Raw genomic sequence first — 22,272 nt, forward strand, 5'->3', positions numbered from 1 at the left:
GCAAGTACCCGGAAAGACTGAAAATTTTGTTGAAAGAAAGCCAGAACGGAATATCAGTGCATCTCAGTTTCCAGGCTGCTCCTCGTCGACAGATGCGATGTGCTTCATACCAGACGACCCGGAAATTGGCTCAGCCACAATCCGAGCCGTGATGAGCAAGGAGACAATGAAGATTTCCATCAACAGTCCCATGCCAGCCAAGATGGAAACATCACCATACGCCGGGTTGAACTTGGATGGGCCATACTCTAACAGCACGAAGTAAACGACACGGACTAGCAAGAAGGGCAAGGCACACGCGGTCAGAAGGATACCGCGGTGGCCAGCCGGAGTCAGCATCGTACGGCCCTTGACCGCAAGCCAAGAAACCAAGCCACAGACGAAGACAAACACGACGATGAGAACGATGGAACCGGCTTTTCCAAGTGCGGGCATTTCAATGATTCCGCCCACCACCCCTAGAACGATAGCGACTGCGACTGGAAACCGGAAGCCATGCATCATAATACGCAGTGACTTGGGATATTTGGACTTTCCTGGTCCATATTCAGCAGCCTCGCCACTATATCGGAACGAATGTGTCAGAAATGTCTGCACCTCGATTAAAATATATGCAGCTGTTACGTACCATCGCAGCAGGACAAGGCTGACTTCGAACATCAGCGGCGAGAGGCCTACGCTTTGCATGGACGACTCCGCGGTGAACATTGACTTGGTCGGGCTTGAAGTCGAGAGTATCATCGCGGAGCTAGCAATCCGAACTGTAAATAGATGGTTAACTTAAATGACATACAGTATCTGGTAGTTCTACTGACTCTGGGGAAATATTCCAACCATGCTGAACCAGGAGTAAAGGAGGCATCGTGCTATGCTCTGCCTTTTCTTGTGATGCCAGTATCGCCACTCTTGCATATATCGGAGTGTCAATTGAATAATGTGAATAAGAGAAAAGATGACAATCTCAGCAATGGCAATGTTGCGCTTGTCCGAGATTGGGGCCTCAGTGGAAGAAAGAGCGTTGGATGACATGGTGGATTTTTGGAGTAGATCTTGATGCAAGTCTGCTGTTTATGAGCTCAGAGACCTCAGAGAGTAGACCAAGTCCTTGCTTAAATAGTTTAGGAGACACCCATTGAACTTCTATTTCCATCACTTCCAGCTGTATAGACTTTTGCCCCACATCGCGGTTACTGACTATTTTGGGTTTAGCGTGGATGTTCAGCTGCGTCCTGAACCTTAAGAGCCACTTACATACGTCGACAATACTCCAAACCCGTATTGCTCTGCTAGACTGTTGGCAGATGCCCAAAATACAATTAGACCAGGGTTCAACTCCATGACCTTATTGTTGTTAAGGGCATATGATCGCCAGGCGGTGACAGTGGAAAATTTACGGTGTCTTTGACCTCCATGTCATCACAAATAACTACTTAGTTATGCGGCACTCTTTCTTTTCCCAACCTGGACACCCATGATTCCAAGCTATCTTGGCTTTCTATGGAAAGAATCCTCTTCACAACTTTAATCATGATTCCTGATGCTCGAACGACCTGCTTCGACGTTCGATTGCTCCGCGGCCTTGTAGGTACTATGGTCACCACATATGACCTTGTCCCAGATGGCGCATCACCAGAGTCTACCTCTCTCGCCCCTTCTACCGAACCCTCTCACACTATAACCTCCCCAACAACACCATAGGATTCAGCATTCTCTCCAATAACGGCCATTTCTGCCTCGTCAGAGACCCCTCGAACGTGGGTTATCACGGAGAAACTATCGGAGAGAGCAGCTCCTTTGACAGAACACGATGTCAAGATGGGCCGCGGGTCAGCTAAGACTGTTGGCAAGTTTTCTGTGCCACCTTACAGAGGACCCGAATCAGATAGCGTCCATGCGAATCTACCAACAGATTCCTATTGCTGGAACAGAGGACGCCAGATCCAAGGCGTTTACAGTGAGCCACATTTACGTATTGACTAATTCTTACTGAATGGTATTAGCTTAATGAACTCTAGCTTTTACCTGAACATGGTTCTAGTTTAATCAGAATGACCAAAAGGGGTGACCGGAGAAAATTAGTGACTGGTAGGTCACAGATTACTGAATGGCCTGAATCTCAAGGCTCGATTGAGCCAAACTGCGGCTCGCGGGAACTGTCCCAATCAGGAAGTCCACTGCCGATCGCGCTGTCCGTGATTCTCTCGGCATTTAAGGCTCAACTAGGTATATCAATGACACACGATGTTTGATATGAGTGGATCGTTATGCAAAATACGAGCGCGTAGTCATTGTCCTAAGGCTAGGGCTGATGATCTCCAATCTGCTGCTCGAGTCCTCCTCTAAATCGCGTGCTTTCCTCCGGACCCCGGAGTGAAGCCGGATCAATGATCTTCCTGCGCCGTATACAAAAGATATGACTCCGATGACGGCAACTCATTCGAAGTCAGGAAGCATCCCTCGAATAATTCAATATGGCTGCTGCTGCTCGGACACTCCGCATTGGTACGCCTGCCCTGCTCAATTGCTGGAATTGCTGGTCAATGTGACATTTAGGCTAATTGAAATCCCACAGGTCTCATCCCCGGAGACGGTATCGGACGGGAGGTCATCCCGGTACGTAGCTTCCACGACCAGACCGAAGAACACCGCAATGGGCACTCAATTGACCATCTATAGGCCGGTCGCCGCATTCTGGAGGCTCTGCCTTCTTCTCTGAACCTCAACTTCAGCTTCGTCAACCTCGATGCTGGTTTTGAGACTTTCCAGAAGACTGGCACTGCCCTGCCCGACAAGACTGTCGAGACCTTGAAGAAGGAGTGCGATGGCGCTCTCTTCGGTGCCGTCAGGTTAGAATTGCAACTCTGAAACCCTTGATGACTGTGGTCATGACTGACTGACTCTTCACCAATCTCCAGCTCCCCCTCCACCAAGGTCGCCGGCTACTCCTCCCCCATCGTTGCTCTCCGCAAGAAGCTCGACCTGTACGCCAATGTCCGCCCCGTCAAGACCACCGCCGGTAGCAGCAATGGCAAGCCCATCGACCTGGTCATTGTCCGTGAGAACACCGAGGACCTGTACGTGAAGGAGGAGCGCACCGTGGAGGGCCCCAACGGCAAGGTCGCCGAGGCGATCAAGCGTATCTCTGAGCGCGCCTCGCACCGCATCTCCACCATTGCTGGTGAGATCGCTCTGCGCCGCCAGGGTATCCGCGCCGCTGCCCCTGGTACCTCTGCCCACACTCAGCCCATGGTCACCATCACCCACAAGTCGAACGTCCTGTCGCAGACCGACGGCCTGTTCCGTGAGACCGCTCGCAAGGCTCTTGCAGCCGAGAAGTTCTCCTCCATCCACGTCGAGGAGCAGATCGTCGACTCCATGGTCTACAAGCTCTTCCGCCAGCCCGAGTACTACGATGTCATTGTTGCCCCCAACTTGTATGGTGACATCCTGTCTGACGGTGCTGCCGCTCTGGTCGGCAGTCTGGGTCTCGTCCCTAGCGCCAACGTGGGTGACGGTTTCGCCATTGGTGAGCCTTGTCACGGCTCTGCCCCCGATATCGAGGGTAAGGGCATTGCTAACCCCATTGCTACCCTGCGCTCCGTTGCTCTGATGCTCGAGTTCCTCGGTGAGCCCAACGCCGCTGCTAAGATCTACACTGCTGTCGATGCCAACCTGGATGAGGCTAAGTTCCTCTCTCCCGACATGGGCGGCAAGGCCACCACCCAGGAAGTCCTGGAGGATGTCCTCAAGCGCCTGTAAGAAAAATAATTTGTATATAGACTTTGGTTGGTGCAGATGAGTTTCACAGATAGTAGCAGGAATCAAAAATTTCATGCTCGCGTCCGATGATTATCATGGTGAAGAGGTAGATGCGTCTGTGGAGTATCGATCTCTAGTCTATGCGGAGAAAACAGATAACCCAAGGATCCCTCCAGTTTATCCCTAACTTTGTTGTCCCTGCTTGCCGACCTCTGCATCCTCCCGTTTAACGAGTATGAAGCATACGACTAGGTACGCGCGACCCGTCTTGGAATCTTTCAGAACGTATCGGAGCTCATGATTATCTTCATCCACCATACCCACAACTGGAATGTGTATACCTGGAAGACGGATCGCGGTTTCTATATCGCCAATCTGTCAGCTTAATTTTTCTTCATCACAAATAAAAGACGAAGAATAAATTCCCCGCTTACCACTAAATGACAGATATTGATTGCCAAAATCAGCCAGATACGTCCTCCCACTCTCAAACTCGAAAGAAGTGCGATGGTCCTCCTTCTGGAAGTACTTCCGGCGCTCGTTCGGAGTATCCGGAATCTGAAGCTGACTGCGTTGCTCCGCACCTTGACCCTCAGCGCCCTCTTCAACAACGTAATCTTTCTCCATCAGAACATCATGCTTCTTATCCTTGTCGCCAATACGGAACTGGTTCCACGTTGCCAGAGCCGGACTGTACAAATAAGGCTTGTCGGCGTAAGCATCGCCATCGAGGGACGGATCGATGGTCCATTTCACCACGCGCAGGGCCGCATTGAAGCCCGGGGGTAGACGGTTGCGAAGGGGTTTATCGAAATCGTTTCCGAAGAGCAGGTCATTGCCACTGATATTTTGCTTTGGTGTGAAGGAGAAACAGATCGAATACTGGTCATTGGTGTGGAGGGGATGCTGGAAGTAGGGACTTGTTTTGGGAGAAGAGTCGGGATATCCTGTTTGCTCACATTAGCACCTGTCTCCAGAGATTGCAAGGTTTCAAACCAATGAAAGTACCGGTGTAGTCCTGGATGCGAACATTCAGGTCGAATGTTGCGCGGTCATCGTCTAGTCGCAATGTCTGGCCGTTGACCTCGACTGGTTTATGCGTCGCGGGTTCGTAGTCTAGCCCCGCAGTCACTGCCAGGCGATACTTTGACACCATGGTTGCTTGAAGGGTGGAATTTTGAGTTGAGGGGAAGCTAAAGGAAATGTAGGGGGTAGGGAGTTGATAAATAGTCTAGATTATTCAGGCCTCGAACCAAGATTTACATAGATTGACGTCGCCCGACCATCATGGAACAGCCTTTCTTCCAACATCATGCACCCCCATTTATTCCCTTTTTTCAGGACACCTTGATTCTCAGAGGCTTCAGTATCTTTCAAGACTCATCATAGCTATTTACTCCTTTAGGAGTGAGTGATGTGTTCAGAAGCTCAATGTTATCCTTCACTCCGAAGGCATGACGTCATCCCGGGCTTACTGGGGATCCGGCATGTGACGGTGAAGAAGATCTCACGCTAGAGAACGATAGCTTATGCAAAGAAGGCTGAGTAGTCAACTGGGTCTCTCATTGATTTTTGGTATGCTATTTCAGGAATAATTACATAGCCAAATAAGCCAAGCCCTCAGCATCATCTTATCAATATCTGAATAAAAAATCAAGAGAGAATGCCTCAATCAACAAGAAAGACGGTTGAATTACATTTATAAGAAACAGGAGTCGAACCGATCTGGTTGGACCGTTTCTCGAGTCTCCAGGGTCCTGACTTGGGGGATGCCACTGTAGTTCTATTATGTAGGAGGCTTAACTGAGCCTGGAAATGTTCGATGGAAGGTATCACAAAAGAAAATATAACGAATGAAGAAAATCTCTATACATCAAATGAAATCAGGCACGGGCAAATCAATATCAGAGTCAATTCCACGCCTCAGATCTGCAAGCCCTTCATTTTCAAGAAGGTCATCTTCAGAGAGAATGCCGATCCCACTATCCATCCGACGGCGATTCTTCCCTCTCCCCATCTCCACATCAACGAAGCGAGTCATACTAACGGGGGTAATGGGCTCACTACCCATCATCGTCGTCCCATCCGACATGAGGTCATCTGATCTGAGTTCCCAGTTCGCGGCACGCATCTTGGCGCGCCGGCGCTCTGAATTGACCGACTCTTTCATGAACGCGAATGAGCGTGCCTGCTCGGTCGCCCATTTATCGAGAAGCCCATCACGAGCCTCCATTTCCATCCGCAGTTGCTCTTCGAGACCGCTGTTGACTTGTTGCAGACGCCGAGCCTCTGACCTTGCACCGTCGAGAGATGTCGTGAGTTCGGAGATGCGGACATTCAGAGTCCCGGTCTCTTCTTGATGCTGTTGGTGCTGCTCGTTTGCTGTTTGTGCAAGGCGGTCAAGCACTGCCTGGTGCTCTTTTTCGAGAATTTCCATCTCTGTAGTGAGATCAAACGCCCGAATCCGGTTCTGCTCCACAGTTTCTTCGAGCTGGCGAATGCGGTTTTCGTTTTCAGAGGTCGAAATCTCGATCGCAGAACGTTGCTTGCGCTCACTGACGAGTTGTGCCTTCAAATCGGAAATTCTGTGCCTATATCTCTCCTTGGTGGCCGTATTCTCTTCTTCCAAACGGCTCACCATATCTTCCAGACCTCTCACATCTTCGTGGTACTTATCGAGGGCGGCGTTTAATCTGTCAATCCCAATGCTCTTCTCTTGGTCTTCGTTCTCGAGGTCTTGCAGTCGAATTCGTGTGTGAAGCATATCGCTTGCAGATGACGCAATCGAGTCTTCGAGGTTGCTGATTTTCTCAGCGGCCGCTTCATACCGGTGTAAGAGGTTATCGAATTGTCCACGAAGAGCTCTCTCACGGCCAAGCGAGCCATTATAGTAATCACGTTCGGCTTTCAAGTCAATTGCGAGAGTCTTAACCCGTTGGACCAACGCACCAAGGGTGGCTTTTCCATCCCCGAGGCTTACCTTCGCAGTTTCGCCTGGAACGGCTCGTTCCAGCTCAAGGCGTGCAGTGCGGAAGTGAGTTCTCATATCATTTATCACTTCGTCGGTGCTAGAGCCGGTAAATCCCAGGCCAGAACATTCTTGGCTGATACCCTCTAGGGCTTGGGTGGCATCAGAAGCGCGAGAAAGCGCCATCGTCAGTATTTGGATGACGTTGCCAAAGAAATCGGGAGGTGGGGATGATTGTCGAAGCGTATCGCCGAAACCAGATGCTTCAAAGGTAGAAAGATGCGTCCGACAGGCATTGAAAAGCTCCCTCTTCTCATTTCTGGCAGCTTCCAGGTCAAGTATGAGAGTTTGCACATTTGACTCTTCTGTCGTATTCATAACTTTTGTCTGCGTCGAGATGTCGGCATTCGTTTGATTGAATGCCATTAGGCTGTCAGGCACAGGTGAGTGAGGATCGCGCACGCCACGAAGATCCGGCGAGTTAGAAGTCATCACAGCGGTGTCATTGAACGTGAAAGTGTCTCCGTCGTTGTCAACGGATGCTACTGAGATTTCATCCCGAAGTCGAGGAGTTTCACGCTCGAGTTCGCAAACACGAACCTGAGGGGACATCCAGAAAGACTCATATGAAGGCAGTTGATCTTCCGGAACTTCATGCCTTCGTTTCAAAGCATTCAATTCATGTTGTAGAGCGTCTCGCTCCTGTCGTAAAACATCAAGAGTCTTCTCGAAAGTTGCAGACTGTCGCCTTTCGCGCTGAATGCTATTAATCTCATCGCTTAGACCAAAACGTCGTATTCTCCTCTGCGTGCGAGTGTCCAAGATTTGCCGTAAAGGGGTAAATTGGATCACTCTTTCATTGCTTGACTCATCGAATCGTTCAATCGGGTCAAAGGACCGCTGGAAGCGCGGTGTTGGAGCTGATCGTCGCCGATGGGCTGGTCGACTAGGTGTTCCATTGCCGACCTTTGAGATAGGGTCTGACTCTCGGAACGAGGTGCGTTTCATGGCAGGTGTCAGGCCAGTCGACCAAGCTGGGGTATCCAGCAAGCGAGGACCAGGATCCGAGAATCGGACCCGCTTCCTGGCCTTCTTTGGGGTTCTCGCAGCGAACCTTTGCATGTCAGGCACTGCTTCCCCAATTACACTGTTTCTTGTCCGGTGCGAGACTGGAGAATTGCTCCTTGAATCGGAGATGGAATTGCTCCTGCGCTTGCGCGCAGACTGCCGTGTTTCCATTGTCAACATGCAATACCCAGCCGCAGTCGAGTCAAAATTGTATAGAGTATGCACCAATGTATAAAGTAGTTCAGCCGCTTCTAAACTTGCGTATGTAGTGGTGCGACAAAGTAATTGTCGATGGACTAGGTAAATAGGACAAAAGAAAGAAGCAGTCCGATTGGAGTTATAAAGTCGAGTCAAGGGAGGGAAGTATTAAATACCCTCCTGGAGACTATGGAGGAGTTATAGATCACAACATAAACAAACAAGGTGGGGCTCCTGCAGGCAACAGAGGCCCCCCTTCGCGCCTGCCTCGCGTGCCTGGGCTACTTTCCTAATTGGGTCATGTAAACAAGCTTCTGTTTCTGGCGATCACGTGCTAACTCAAAGCCTCAGGCAGAAAATGTAGCCCCCTCATATTATTCACAGTGTCAGAATTGAATTGATGTATACCTATACTTTCTTGTAATACTGGCTTGAATGATTAGATTTTTAACTAGACTGAAATCGTAAAATATTGGAATTTACAGATAGGGCAACATGCTCGGCGCCGTGTCAACCACTTATCGATGCAAATGGCATGAAAGACATGACCACAGCCTACTCCGCGAACCTTATCTTCACTATTTAAGCCCTCTAGGCAGATAGTGCAGATATCCTCATTGGGTTCCATATGGATATAACCTCTCTGGCTTGCTTGTCTCATTGTGGATACCCCGGAAACGTCTAATGCATCTTGTCCGCTAGGCTCGATGGGCTCACTTGTTTCCCTCTCCCATTGATGATGTTCTGTCGGCGACAATGTTGTATGCGCCTTTACCGGAGGGCTAGGATATGGCTCTATAGAAAACTTTGCTCCGCTAAGTATCTTCATCTTCTCTTGCTGTGCACTAAAGAAATCAATCAATCAGATCTCAAGATAATGCGTGGATAGTCGGATGAACAGGACGCACCTTTCACCGGAATGAAGTGTCTTCCACATGGCATATTCGATGACGGGCATTCTTTCATTCAGATCATGTATGGTCGGTAGCAGCTGTCGTGGGGCTTTGGCATTGGGTCTGGCATTTGGTCGCAACTGAGCAAACAGCTGAGGGACTTGTTCAGCTACATTGTGGCGACGACTATATCTGCGTCGACACAAGTACTGAATGTAGCCGGCGAGACTAACCGACCCGGGGTCAGATTACGTCAATTAATTTGTCTCTCAAATGAATACTGACCAGATACATAGGACCAGAGCAACGCATATCACCGGTGTCATAGATGACGAACTATTGGGCTTGGTGTCCGCAGTTGACATATCTACATCTCGCAATCCCGAAAGAAGCAAACACCAGCTGGAATGTTCTGGGGGAAGGTTCGTTATTTTTAAATAACTCGTTAATGAGGTAAATAAAATCACCTGACGCATTCTGCGGGATTTTTCCGGTCCATTGCTGCTCTACCGTCAATAAGGACAAGCCATGACCTATCTTGTCTTGCCGTGGCTCTCCGAGATGGAATTGGCGCTGTTTCTGAGTGGAGGACCTGACTTCAATCAGAGTAAACAATGATTTTCTTCAGATATTTGATAATTAGACACCTCTGATACACAACAAAAGTGGTGGAACATAAGCCAGAGAGTAACATGATCAAATGCCGCACACCGCCAGGTTGTCGAATTTACAAGTCATTCGAAGCCAACGACTAATTGAGACGAGAGATGTCAAAATACACAATCATGGAGACTGAAGCTTCCCCATTCACCCATCTGTTTGACTCAATACTTAACTCCTAGTCGAAGACAGCCACGCACCCCCCTCCAAATTTTGTCTGCTTCCACTCAACACAGCGCACCTTCTACCAAGCCAACCGTGCAATGGGTCCTTTTGGCCAAAGCCGCACAGCAAGTTTGCGAAGCTCATCCATGCAAAGTACTCCGACTGCAAGGGGAATTGGCAAGAACCAGAATTCCAATGGCACTGAACCTGTCTCAAAAATTTGCTGAAGGCCCGGCTCTTCCGTCACAAAGATGGCGATAGAAAGACTGACCACCATGCTGGCCAGAAGCCAGGGATTGCGGCGCTTCTTCCGAATCGGGTCAGCCTGTAAGATTGACAGTCGCTTGTTTCTCACACTAAGAATATTGCCCCACTGAAGGATGAGCAGGCAAATGAAATACACACTTTGGCCAACAATGTTGAACTGAGTAAGCTCATCCTCAGTGTAACCGTAGAAGCCGTCGGAGTACTTTTCGAATGCGAAGAACAACGCGCTTGCCGGGATACCAGCATATCTCCAGTAGTATAGAAAGAACATGGAGTGTGCACAGACTGTCTGCATAACCCCCATGAAAAGATAGCTCTGAATGTAGACCTTGAGGTTGATCAAATGGTCCCGCTTGTGATTTCGAGGGGGCAGGTCAAGCAATTCAAACTCCTCTTGCTCCATAATGAGAGCGAGAGAACAGAAGAGATCGGTGAAAACACAGATAATAATCATTAAGAATGATGACAATGGGAGAGGAACACCAAAAAAAACATTGAGTAGGACGGGCCAAATCTCTGACCACGAGCCTGCAGGCAGAAGGTAGCTAATAACCTTTTGGAGATTCTGAAACACCAATCGCCCAAGACGGATTGCCTCGATGATTGAGTCAAATTTATCCATTAGGATCAAATCTGCAGCTTCAAGGGCCACATCACTACCAGTGACGACTGCCACGCCGACGTCCGCAGCCCTGAGAGCGGGTGCATCATTCACACCGTCGCCAGTGACCGCGACCACATAATCGCGTGCGCGAAGCTCATTGACGATGCGAAGCTTCTGATCGGGCATGGTTCGACCAAACACAATCTCTTGGTATCCACAAACAAAGTCCCAGTCCTCATCAGTTAGTTGTGAAATTGATGGCCCCTCAAGGAGCAAGCTTGTCTGCGATGAACTCGAATATGTACCCGTCGAAGACCTACTCGTGTTGCACTCGCGACGCTGCACAATGGTTTCGAATGTGTCTGGTGCGGCGTTTCCCGTAAAGATTCCAATGTCACGAGCGATAGCAGCACCAGTGAGGCCGAGATCGCCAGTAACCATGAAAAATTTGGCTCCCGCGCGTCTGCAGGAAGCGACTGTGGCTGCTGCTTCTTTCCGAGGAGGGTCGATAATTCCGAACATTCCAATCAGGGTGAGTTCGGCGATTCCCTGGCTTTGGATCTCGTCGCTGAAGGCGTTGGTTCCCAGCGGCTGGGCGGGGGTATAATGTCGTTCACATAAGACGATAACCCGCTGAGCGTTCCGTGACATGTTCTCTTGTATCTCCGAAAGCATCTTCCTGAAATCTATATCCAGGGGTTGAACACTGTTTTTAGCGCAAGACCAATAGGAGCTGCAGTGTGGGAGGAGAATATCCGATGCGCCTTTCATCAAGAGCAAGTAGCTTCCGGTATTCTCCTCGAAACCAGGAGTCTTGTGTAACGTGAGCATCCATTTATTCTTGGAGTTGAATGGAATGCTGAATACTCGCTGGTATCTCTCGTTTAGATTTTTGATGCACCCTGGCTGGGCCTCTTCCGCGAATTGAAGCACAGCGCCATCAGTTGGGTTACCCAGAACCTTTCGTATATTGATTGGATCCTGAATGGTAGAAGGGTCAAAAATGGCGTCGTTACAGAGAGCAGCCGCTTTGTGAAGATTGGTCAACGGAGCGATATTATTTTCTTTGATTGCAGAGAAAGCCTCGTTGGAGAGGTATAGCTTATCCGCAAAAGCCGTAGTAGTCACACTCATCCGGTTCTCAGTCAAAGTACCGGTTTTATCGGAGCAAATAACATTGACACATCCCAGTGTTTCCACTGTGGAAAGGCCTTTGGGCAGAATATTGTTGTTTTTCATCCGTTTGGCAACCATCATAAGTGTGAGGGCAACTCCAACGGGCACTCCTTCCGGGATGAATGCAACAACGCAGCCCATGACATCGTCAAGCATATCAATGACATTCATGTACTCGAAGTGATGAACTCGGAGCCATCCAACCCAAGTGAAAAGAAGAAGAGCGGCAAGGAAGACAGTAAGACACACGATGATCTTGACAAATCGGGTGATTTCACGCTGGATAAGGGTCGGCTGCTCCTTTACGGAAGTTGAAGAAACAGTAATATGGCCCATGACGGTTTCTTTGCCCGTTAGGACTACCAGTCCCGTGGCACTTCCGTTAGTGACCATTGTCCCCATCAAGGCAACATTGCGGCTTTCCAGGAAATTATTGTCTGTCATTTCAGTGGCTCCGTCGACTTCCTCGGACTCTCCAGTGAGCATTGACCTGTCAAAACGAGTATCACCGGAAGTATCAATGAGACGAAGGTCTGCGGGGACCTTATTGCCCATGCTGAGTTTGACAATGTCTCCCACCACTACATCAGTCGAGGGGATTCGAATAGGCTCTCCTGATCGAATAACGGTGGCCTCAGTCGGGACCAGATCCAGGATAGCCTTCATGGTTCTGGCAGTTGACCAGTCCTGGAATGCCGAGAAGGAGGCTTGCAGAAAAATCACAATCAAGACAAGAATTCCAAGTCCAAGATTGTATGGTTGAGGGTCTGGGTCACCTAGAGGACGCCAGCAAATGAAGAAGATAATGACACCGATCCAAAGAATAGAGCAGAACCCTCCAAAGATATATTTCAGAATTCTCTTGACATAGTTTGGTCGAACGTGAGGCAGTGTGTTCTTTCCATTGCGACTCAAACGGGCCGCCGACTCCACTGGAGACAGACCTTGTGGAGTGCTCTCGAAATGACTACAGAGAGTACCGACAGTCTGTCGGTGGAAATCAAGGCCCTCAAAGTAGTGTGAGTCGTCCGGGATTTCCTGTTTGCTCTTCTTGGCTCCCTTGAGATCGTCTTCAATTTTCTCACGAGTCTCGGATTCCGAAATCTGAAAACTCATCCGCCGGAATTCGATCGGGAGGTTTGACGCAGAGCGAGCATGACTGCGAGATCGCGAGCGAGAGATTGATCGACGATTCTTGGATGAAACTCGACCACGCCGTATAGGGTCGCGCTCGTCAGGTCCAAAGGAGATTGCACGTTGGTTGATGCCCACGCCATACTGCTCCGTCTGAGGTTGATTCGCCTTCTCTCCAGATTCCAAGTCAAGCTGATTGCTTGACTTTTTCTTATGCATGCCAAAATAAAGAAGAAGCGACTGGCTTTGAGTCTGGAGAACAGAGAATATCCAATCCCGCTAGAATCACTTGAAAGTTAGCAATGAAGTGGAGAATGACCCGAGAGGGCAGGCGATGCACCGGTCGAGGAAGACTCACGCGCGGCAGTATCAGTATGCAGGTCGACTGGCCAAGCTTTCAGGAATTGGTGCAAATTCTGTGAATTTATTTTCCTTCGGCGGAAGCAAATAGCACATCTTATAGATCCTAGTCTCCCGTTTCTACCTCGTGCTGTGGTTGGCCCCGTGCTGGTTGTTATTTCCATTTGAAGTTCAACTTACGTTAAAGATTCCAGTTCTTTGGCCCACAGCCTAGAAAATTTAGAAGCTATACTCGAACTTGTTACTAGTGCGCATATCCAGGATAGGGTAAGAAAACTTCTCAGAAAAAGAAACGTGGTAGAGGGAGATGAGAATGTGGGGTTACGAAGTTTCGATGTCGGTATAAAGCTTGCTTTGGCGTATTTTGTCTCCACCCACACGAGCTTGAATAGAATTCTGTCTCTTTGGAATAGAAAGTGACTTTTTTTCTTTCTTAGTCAACAAATCTTCGCTTGGAGATGCCACTGAAGGACAAGTTCGTGTCACCATGAGGAATTATTCTTCTCCAATCAGTCTCACCAAGTGGGGCCAACATCACTCAGCATGGTCCAATCTTGACGGCCATATACCAACTTCACTTTGATGCGCTTTCGGCGCCTCTGTTAGAATTGGTCGACAAGAAATGCCTCATGATATAGCATAGTATAGCAATATGATCATCACGAGCGATTTGTATCATCCAATAGCATTCAATCGCTGCGGAACAATGGATGATTTCTATATTGTAATAGAAATGTATAGCCTAGGCTCTGAAGAAAACAAGTCGTATGTGATGAGAGTCCCACGATTACGTCGACGGTGCGTACGGACTATTAATAGAAGATATTTTGACTCATCTATATTATTCCAAGTCTTACCTCCGACATAGCAATAAGAGAATCGCAGTGATCCTGAACACTAGCTGAAATCATTCAAGGGGAGTTGGGGATGTCGCTGAGCTAGACACCTTTACATAAGTACAGTGCAGATCAAAATCCATATTATTGATAGTCTCATTAATGTTAATCAATAACCTGCTGCTTTCATGCAACCATTCTCGCTTCCCGAAAATATCTTGAAATATAAAGCAGGGGAGGGGGATTCAAAACTTCAATTCACCTGGCTTTGCGACTATCTTGCCTTCTGAAACTCGAACCATACCCCTTTTTGGAGTACCCGAACATGCTGTAAATTTTTGGGGATATGGAAATTTGCTCAAGGTCCCAAGACCGGACATGGCTCGTCCTGTCGAGCCTCTGGGACTCTCTGATATGAGACAGTAGCAAGCTTCACAGCATCTTCGTAAGATCCTAGAAAGAACCTAGAAGGCTTTACGGGTGATTTTGGTAGGGAAGATTATACCAGGAGCAGAAAAAAACTTGTCCATTACTAGCGAGTTTTCGCTTTAACCTGACTGAAGTTTTTCTTATACTGGGCAAAGGCTAGCACCCGTCAACGCTCGCGTCCAGCGGCTGCTCGGGCACGACAACGCGTCTCCCTCGGTAACACTTTTTTCCAATTGCTGGAGCCTGATGACGTATGGAAAGTGCTCTTCACGCAGATAGCCCTAACCTTACCAGGTAGACGTGAATGATAACTCTGTTATGATTGATAAGACAGCACCACCTCCCAGCACTGGAAGTATTCCAAAATCAGATTGATTCCCACAGTTCTAGGACTGGAACTCTTCAGTACGGAAATCGAAAAATGGGGACTTGGCATGAGCTATGCCGTAGCTTACAGGAATGAGAATAAACCTGTGATCCAACATGCACGAAAGGGCATCTAGATTTCTGGAATGGAACTACAGTAGTTTTCGAAATCAGTTTGACCGCTCACTCTTTCGACTTGATTCCCAGAGAATAAATACGGAATACGCTAATCCCGTTTAGGGTCACCGCTCGATAAATTAGGCAGAACTTGATGGTATTGACAATACAGTTATATTCGAAATCAGTTATACTTTACACTCTTGTACAGTGGGTGTGCAAAAGTTTGAAACTATTTCCCACTCACCGCCTATCGCTCACTGCCTATTACCTACCCCCAATACACCCTACTTCCAACGTGCGACCCGTTATATTTTAGGTAATTATCGGTACGACGCCTCACAGGGTATAGGTAATCTTGAGGCAGAAGGCGTAGTATACAAAATATCAGGCTGCTGTGGTTGAAATTTGGCTGCATTGTGAGTTTTTATCTGGCAGAAAAGTCTTGGCAGTAAGAGAAATAGTTTCAAACTTTTGCACTGCCACTGTAACTTCATCCCCCGGAAAAAGTCAGTACGCTAATCCAAATTCAGGCCGCCGCTCTGTAACTTTGTAGCTTCGGCAGTTAGTACTAGCAGTCATCGTTGTACTACCATCATGTCCCGTGGAGACGATCTCGCAAAAGCAAAAGATTGCCCCCCTACTTTCCCGTTTCCGCGTGGCCGTTTCCCCTTCCCATACTTAATTTCAAGTGCGTCGCAGCTTCTCTGGTTATAATACCGAGTGAGCCCAGACGACTGATGAACTTGATTCTACTTCGATCCAATGGAACAAGAGCAACCAAGCCCAGTACAGAAGCCTTTATTGGCTGGCAAACGAGTGATTGTTACCGGAGCTGGAATCGCTGGGCTCGCCTTCCCGCTGGCACTTCGTAAGCAATGGCCCTCAAAGTATGACGCGGAATTTCCAACTATCGTCATCTATGAACGAGATGATCTCAAGACCCAGATAGGCCGAGAGGGATATTCGATCTCCATTCGCGGTGATGCGTTGGCAGGTGGTATGCAGGCCCTGCAAAAAATTGGCATCCTAGAGAAGCTCCTGGATGTGAGCTTAACCGGGCGAGACAACAGCACGCATACAGATGGCGAAACATCACAGGATAGGGGTGCATTTTGCCTCTGGGATCTCAAATGGAATTGTCTGCTAAGAATGACGGGCAAGGCCACTGATACTGAGCTGCCAGCTCCGAGTATGCGTATCAAGCGAGATGCGTTGCGGACCGTGCTAATTGCAGCGGTTGACGCGATAAGTCATGTCACTATGCATTGGCGGACGCCGTGCCTGAGTGCTGAGATCTCACCGGGAGCTGAGCAACCTGTAAAGGTCTGTTTGGCGGATGACCGTGTTGATTATAGTGACTTCTTGATTGTCGCCGATGGCGCGGGGAGTAAGGTCCGCTCTAAGCTACGACCAACCGACACCCTGAACTATGCAGGAATCTGCATGATTTCGGGCACAGCGCGCTTCGGTGAGAACGAGATCCCTAAGCCGATGGACAAGAATTGGGGAGGTGTACTCGGCGGTGGTGGAATAGGGCTTTTCGTGTCCGCTGTTGATTCGCGAAGTGCTCTATGGGCTCTCAGCTACCCAGAGATCCATGCACGAGATCGACTGGCCGCACCTATGTCTGAAGAGCAGGTACAGTCTGTTCTTCAGGAAGCCCTCGAGCTAGGGAGACCGTTCATGGAACCACTACCGACTCTGATCAAAGCTACTGATCCTAGTACGCTGACCGTTATGAATGCTATGGACAAGCAGCCTTTCGCGCATGACAATGGCTGCCCGATTATTTTTATTGGCGATAGTAACCATGCAATGAGTCCATTCGCGGGCAACGGCGCCAACATGGCCCTCTGTGACGCATGGGACCTAGCGGAACAGCTATGTCAATCGGAGACTTTGGAGCACGCTCTTAGGACATACGACGGCTTGAGCATGCCTCGATCTTCTAAAGCTATTGACATGTCACACTGGTCGATCTCTCTGCTTCATTCTCGGGGGTTGAAGTTATTGTGCTACAAATTGTGTCTCGCGGTCCTGAGACTCTTCATTTAATTGCTTAATGTATTCAAACCTGCTACAGGTCAGCCAGGTCGGGCTTAAATAACGTTTCATTCCTTGTCATAAAAGTGTGGGTCTATAACTAAATTCGAAATCCGTGAAGGTGTTGATGGAGGAGGGGCACGAAGGTAGTGCGTGTATGGTAGGTCCGTGGAAAATACTACCTGGTGGTACTACTGGCGTATTGTTCAATACAGTGGCTATTGTAGAAAGCGGTCTGAATTCAAGCACTTAGAATATTATCCAATCAGAACTCATATATTCAGGGTTTATTTTCTGGAAATCAAGTCAAAAGAGTGTCTGGTCAAACTGAATTCGAAAACCAACTGTATCCACATATTCTCAAAGTCCTGGAAGGAAAAATCTTCTGCTGATTTTGATAGAGCTTCGATGGGAAAGAGGGAGTGGGCTGGTGTAGTTCAGAAGTAAAACTGTATGCACCCGGCTCTCTGGATGGATCAGAACCAGTCTTTAGTCTTGGATTGTCTTTAGACATTATAACAATCGCTGTATATAGACTTTGGTTGGTGGAGCCTGAGGCCGGTGCCAAAGTGGAGAATACGCCGTTGGGGGGCAAGCCAGTCTGTACTTTAAGCTGGTCACTTGCCTTTTTGAATATTAATATGGACAGTATCTGTTGAGTCTACTGACCCTCCACCAAGGATATCACTTTGTTTTCCTGGCCTTTTTGAAATCCTCGCTAGTCCAGCCCAATTCCTGGGAAAGGGTCCATTCGTGGAACTGACTCGCGGTACTCGGCCCAGTCCGTGCTATCTTATCAACAGCGACCCCATTCAAGGAACGCCCGCCAGCTCCTCTCTCCAACTCGGTTCTTTGTACCCGGCATCAGAGCCCATCCACCGGGAGTGACTTCTTTGTGTCCGAGTTTTGTCTCTCCTCCATCGACCTTCTTTTACCCCACAGGTACCAGCCGGCCATGTGTCCTCACCACCGTGCCTTCCAGTGATGTCATTGCGTGACTGAAGGAGATTGAGCAGTACGCACCCGTTTTGGTCTTCTTCAACGCCTCACAAGCAATCACCAGTGCAATGGCGGGATCATTCTCCTCTTCGGAGGTAAGTTTATCATTCTGGGAATGGGGCTGGTTGGTTGGGCTTGTAAACTAGGTGAATCTTGACCGAATCTTCCTAGAACTAACAGATTCGTTGTCTAGCACCCGACCGACCGCACCCTTCATGACCACGACCAGCTCATTGACGAGATCCTTCATGAGAGGCACTGGACCCAGATTGCGGGACAGGTATCCATTTTCGATAAACTTCCAGCCGAACTCATCCACCAGATCCTATCCCACCTCTCCGCGCGAGACCTCGCTTGCGTGTCCAGAACGTGCCGCATATTCGCCGAACATGGCTCTGACGATCGCCTTTGGGCCAGACTCGTCAATTCACATCTTCCCTTCCACATCCACGATCCAGGGATGTTCCCGTCTTTTCGTCGACTATACCTTGCCCACCTACGGTACTGGTTCATCCCTCAAAGCAAGATCTGGTTTGCGGATACCGAGGCGCACGGTTGTCTGATCCTAGCTCGGTATGACCATCGACGAGGTGTAATAGAGGCATACCGAGTCATTGCAGACCGAGGCGAACCAAAGTTCCACCTTTGGGAAGCCCATCCGGACGTTATGATCCAGTCATTTGAACCCAAGATCAGCCTGTGGCTAGATGACCCAGTTCTCCTCCTCAAAGACCAAGAGCCATCGAACCCAATCGCCGCTTGTCAGACGTGGAACCCAGATCGCCGGATGCCTATGGCGGCAGAGTCTCACTATGTTTTCAGCTCGCTCATGTTTTGCCCCAAGGAGTTGCCGGGTCAGACAACCATCCCATCGGCCGCGCTCTGGCCGCCCTCGATGATACCTAGTCCGGAGCGAATATATCGAGGTATGTCCTTAACAGATGCGTATCTGCCAAGTTGCGCATCAGAAGCGTCCTTAATCGGGTTCCGCCTCAAGCGATGGGCCAATTTTCGATTTCAGATGACGTCAACTGGCAACGAAGCGATATCTAATTACGCGACCATCGATCCGGAACTGTACGTTCCCACAAAAGAGAAGCCGTATCAAGGAATTTGGATTGGAGACTACTCCGCTCATGGCTGCGAATTTCTTCTCATATACCAACAAACCCAACCTTCCCGCTACGGTCCAGCTGGTGCTCGGCAGGGAAACGACCAGTGGAACACTTTGAGAGCAGTCAAACTGACAGGGGACCCAAATGTTCCCCGTGGAGAGGTCACGTTTGTCGCGCATGATATCGGACCTAATGGCCTTGTACGTGTGGCTGATGAAGAGCCATTTGCCGGTGCCCGCATCGTACACTGCTTTGGACACGTGGCGGGCCTTGGTTTCCGCGATGGTAAGTACATTATACTCCATAATCCTCATTGAAATCGTCCCAGGCTCTCTGACTTGTCCTCTCTCATAACAGATACTTTTATCGCGTCTCAACTCATCCTTGTCTCCACCGATTACATCGCCCATTATTGGGTGGAGATGGGCCACATCTCGTACTTCCGTCGTGTGAATATCGACGAGCTCTTGCAGATCTAAATGCTGCTTACAGATGAACTTTTCGTTGCTTGCATCATGAATCACATTTTTCCCTCTCTCCTCATACCCATTTGTTTCTCGTTGGACATAAAGCCCTTTATGGGTTAGTCACTAGCTCATGAATAAGGAATGATGGTCACATTGCTGAAAATAGAACCGCATTGATCCTCGGGCTGGCGGGTATAGCTTCAAAGACTTAGTAATCCCATTGTTAACAATCTTTCATCCAAACAATAGGGTTGTTTCAGGCTGGGAATAGATCAATTCTGTCTCATATAACATCAAAGAATCAAGTCAGTGATTGATCATTCAATGGCAAAAGCAGATCTTTATTGGAGATTATGCTGTACTGACAATGGAAAGGAAATGAGAATTCCATGATCATTCAAATTAACAGTACAGTCTGCAAAGAAGAGGGATGCTCCACTTGATATAAAAACCTAGTTCACCCGTCGAATCCAGCACATCAAATCCAGCTCCTAGTCTCCTTATCTCCAGACCCATCTAATCTTCACCTCAACTTTAATCATACGGTAATCAAGTATGTCAGTCATGGATCACTCCTACACGCCTCCACAGTACGACCTCCTCCTTCCACCTCTATTCAACGAGGACCCCCGTCGAGGCGTAAAATGGTCCCCCGACTCATGGTGGGCCGGCGACGAACTCAAGAAACTCAAACGTTCAAACCTATCCGCCTCAGAATTCAAATCATGGCGCGAGATCGTGACCCAAAAACTCGACGAATGGGCCCAAAAATGCCGCTGGATCGAAACTAACGTCAAAGACTTTACCAAAAACTATTTCCGGGTTGAATCCGAGCAAATCGTCTATTTTCTTCGGAGTGCTATCGCTGGTAAGTTGTCGCGATTCCGGCCTCGCTTGAAGGGGGAGTATGGTTGTTATATTAGTCCGTGCTTTAATGAACGGCGTAAGGCTGTTGTGGAGGCTTGTGATGGTCTAGCTCAGCAGGTGGAGAAGGAGTGCGAGAGACAGAATGTGATGGTGGAGCCGTCTGCTCAGTTTCGAGAGAACTTGTGCATGCTTTGTGTGGCTATTGGGCGGCTTTCGCTTGAGGGGCTGAATATTGAGTGCCTGGACGAGTTTGCGATTCGTATGACTAGGAATGGTATGCAGAAGGGGTTGTGGATGTATCCGGCTGATCGGTATTTGGGTAACTTTTGGTCTAAGCTTAAGCCTATCGGAACGGGCTGTGGATGTATTCAGTGCAAGATTGAAGCGGGTCAGCAGTCTTAATTTGTGAGAATGCGATTTCTAGTGTTCCGGAGGGTCTGCTTCGGTATAAATGGGGTGGTCGATCTTGCCTCTAAGTTGAGTAATGGTAAAGGAGGAGGAAAATTGAATAGACGAAGAATTATGGAATCGTATTCTGTCTGATTACAGTTCTCTTGCATTTTAGGTATTTCTTAGTTCATACCGAATCCTGCCCTATTGGGGTTGTCGACACAGATATAAGTCAGGCACCATCGAGTCCTCCCGCAGTTTTATGCAAGGCTAGGGAATCTTATCATTCGATCAGTTGACAAAGTAACTAAATGGGTTGTATAATGGTCTCCCTTGAGATTGCCTTTGCCACGACCTCGGCCATTAATAAAGTACTAAGAGTTTATGCTTCCTGTTTGAGCCAGCATCCATCAGATACGAGGTACATACATCATTCAACATATCTCATGGACAATGTAATGGCCTCAGGTAAGAGTGCATAAATTTGTGTGTATGGGTGCAGTGGAATAGTTACAGAGAGTCAAAAGGTATCGCACAGAACTAGAATAGCCAAAGACGCCGTAACTCTGAGAATGAGGCCAGAAAGCTGAGAATCCAGCGGTGGGAGAGGAGTAGGTCGTCACACGTCAGTCCAGCTATGATGTGTGCTCACATATCACACCATCGCAGTTGAATGTCAAGTCGGAAAGGATTGGGGATGAATCATAAAATCGCCATTCGCCCATCTTTCATAAAAGGCGAATCACCGCCGGCGCTCAAACCAGCTCGAGGAGCCCATGACGGCCACGGACTGATCCATCACCCACTCGCCGACACCGAGGTAGTTGTCGATCCAGCGCTTCACTTCCTTGTTCTCGGAGATCTGTTCGGACTTGAGACTGGGGCTGGAAACAACCCACACGCACGCGACCCGGTTCATGGGTGTGCGCGAGGGTTCACCGAGTTAGCTGGGCTGTCTTCTTGTATGGGGGTATGTTTTCAAAAGCTTCTCAGGCTCGAGGTAAACAAGGCATGAGAGTGGAGGTCTGGAAGGGAGGTGGTATTTACGTGAGGCCTGTGGATCGCTTGACACCAGCCAGGAAGGCAGAGACTGTTGAAGAAAGTGTCTGTTAGTTTTGACCGCGTAGAATGTCCAACATACGAGAGGGATAGCTTACAGAGTACCGCATCGAATGCGTAGTGAGTGAGACGCCCGAACTGCTCAGCGCAGGAAGGTTAGCTTAGTCGATCTGTTTCCCCGGTTTCCTTAAATCCAAGCAACGGGAGCTTCCTACCATGGTGGAGAGGGTGATCAAAGTGAAGAGCATATAAACGTTGTACTCATGAGAGAGAGGTTCCAGATGATCCAGATGATCCACGGCAGAAGACGGGGAAAGGTGTCACGTGGA

The 22,272-nt window shown here is 48.8% G+C and overlaps 9 protein-coding genes across 9 annotated transcripts; 4 read left to right on the forward strand and 5 right to left on the reverse strand.

Moving 5' to 3' along the window:
* Positions 1-63: 63 nt before the first annotated feature.
* Positions 64-1,029, reverse strand: N7458_010171 (uncharacterized protein; the record flags this gene model as incomplete). The annotated part of the gene is made up of 3 exons (XM_056913553.1): positions 64-562; positions 629-761; positions 816-1,029. The coding sequence occupies 3 exons, from the start codon at positions 1,027-1,029 to the stop codon at positions 64-66; spliced, it is 846 nt and encodes a 281-aa protein (XP_056762402.1).
* A 1,442-nt stretch (positions 1,030-2,471) lies between these two features.
* Positions 2,472-3,759, forward strand: lysB (homoisocitrate dehydrogenase lysB; the record flags this gene model as incomplete). Its single annotated transcript, XM_056913554.1, has 4 exons — positions 2,472-2,502; positions 2,573-2,613; positions 2,677-2,846; positions 2,916-3,759. 4 exons carry the CDS (start codon positions 2,472-2,474, stop codon positions 3,757-3,759), a joined length of 1,086 nt encoding a protein of 361 aa, XP_056762403.1.
* Positions 3,760-3,942: 183 nt separating this feature from the next.
* N7458_010173 (DUF1769 domain-containing protein) lies at positions 3,943-4,915 on the reverse strand (the record flags this gene model as incomplete). Its single annotated transcript, XM_056913555.1, has 3 exons — positions 3,943-4,121; positions 4,194-4,706; positions 4,768-4,915. 3 exons carry the CDS (start codon positions 4,913-4,915, stop codon positions 3,943-3,945), a joined length of 840 nt encoding a protein of 279 aa, XP_056762404.1.
* A 717-nt stretch (positions 4,916-5,632) lies between these two features.
* Positions 5,633-7,966, reverse strand: N7458_010174 (uncharacterized protein; the record flags this gene model as incomplete). Its single annotated transcript, XM_056913556.1, has 1 exon — positions 5,633-7,966. One exon carries the CDS (start codon positions 7,964-7,966, stop codon positions 5,633-5,635), a length of 2,334 nt encoding a protein of 777 aa, XP_056762405.1.
* A 1,824-nt stretch (positions 7,967-9,790) lies between these two features.
* On the reverse strand, positions 9,791-13,111 carry N7458_010175 (cation-translocating P-type ATPase; the record flags this gene model as incomplete). Its single annotated transcript, XM_056913557.1, has 1 exon — positions 9,791-13,111. One exon carries the CDS (start codon positions 13,109-13,111, stop codon positions 9,791-9,793), a length of 3,321 nt encoding a protein of 1,106 aa, XP_056762406.1.
* A 2,654-nt stretch (positions 13,112-15,765) lies between these two features.
* N7458_010176 (FAD-dependent oxidoreductase) lies at positions 15,766-17,058 on the forward strand (the record flags this gene model as incomplete). Its single annotated transcript, XM_056913558.1, has 1 exon — positions 15,766-17,058. The coding sequence occupies one exon, from the start codon at positions 15,766-15,768 to the stop codon at positions 17,056-17,058; it is 1,293 nt and encodes a 430-aa protein (XP_056762407.1).
* A 1,055-nt stretch (positions 17,059-18,113) lies between these two features.
* Positions 18,114-19,639, forward strand: N7458_010177 (uncharacterized protein; the record flags this gene model as incomplete). The annotated part of the gene is made up of 3 exons (XM_056913559.1): positions 18,114-18,140; positions 18,239-19,445; positions 19,518-19,639. The coding sequence occupies 3 exons, from the start codon at positions 18,114-18,116 to the stop codon at positions 19,637-19,639; spliced, it is 1,356 nt and encodes a 451-aa protein (XP_056762408.1).
* A 543-nt stretch (positions 19,640-20,182) lies between these two features.
* Positions 20,183-20,896, forward strand: N7458_010178 (uncharacterized protein; the record flags this gene model as incomplete). Its single annotated transcript, XM_056913560.1, has 1 exon — positions 20,183-20,896. The coding sequence occupies one exon, from the start codon at positions 20,183-20,185 to the stop codon at positions 20,894-20,896; it is 714 nt and encodes a 237-aa protein (XP_056762409.1).
* A 730-nt stretch (positions 20,897-21,626) lies between these two features.
* Positions 21,627-22,161, reverse strand: N7458_010179 (DUF1748 domain-containing protein; the record flags this gene model as incomplete). Its single annotated transcript, XM_056913561.1, has 4 exons — positions 21,627-21,768; positions 21,932-21,974; positions 22,042-22,081; positions 22,159-22,161. 4 exons carry the CDS (start codon positions 22,159-22,161, stop codon positions 21,627-21,629), a joined length of 228 nt encoding a protein of 75 aa, XP_056762410.1.
* Positions 22,162-22,272: the final 111 nt, after the last annotated feature.

This window comes from Penicillium daleae, assembly GCF_028827525.1.
Source record: "Penicillium daleae strain IBT 16125 chromosome Unknown utg000008l_segment0_segment0, whole genome shotgun sequence".
In the NCBI taxonomy this organism is placed as follows: domain Eukaryota; kingdom Fungi; phylum Ascomycota; class Eurotiomycetes; order Eurotiales; family Aspergillaceae; genus Penicillium; species Penicillium daleae.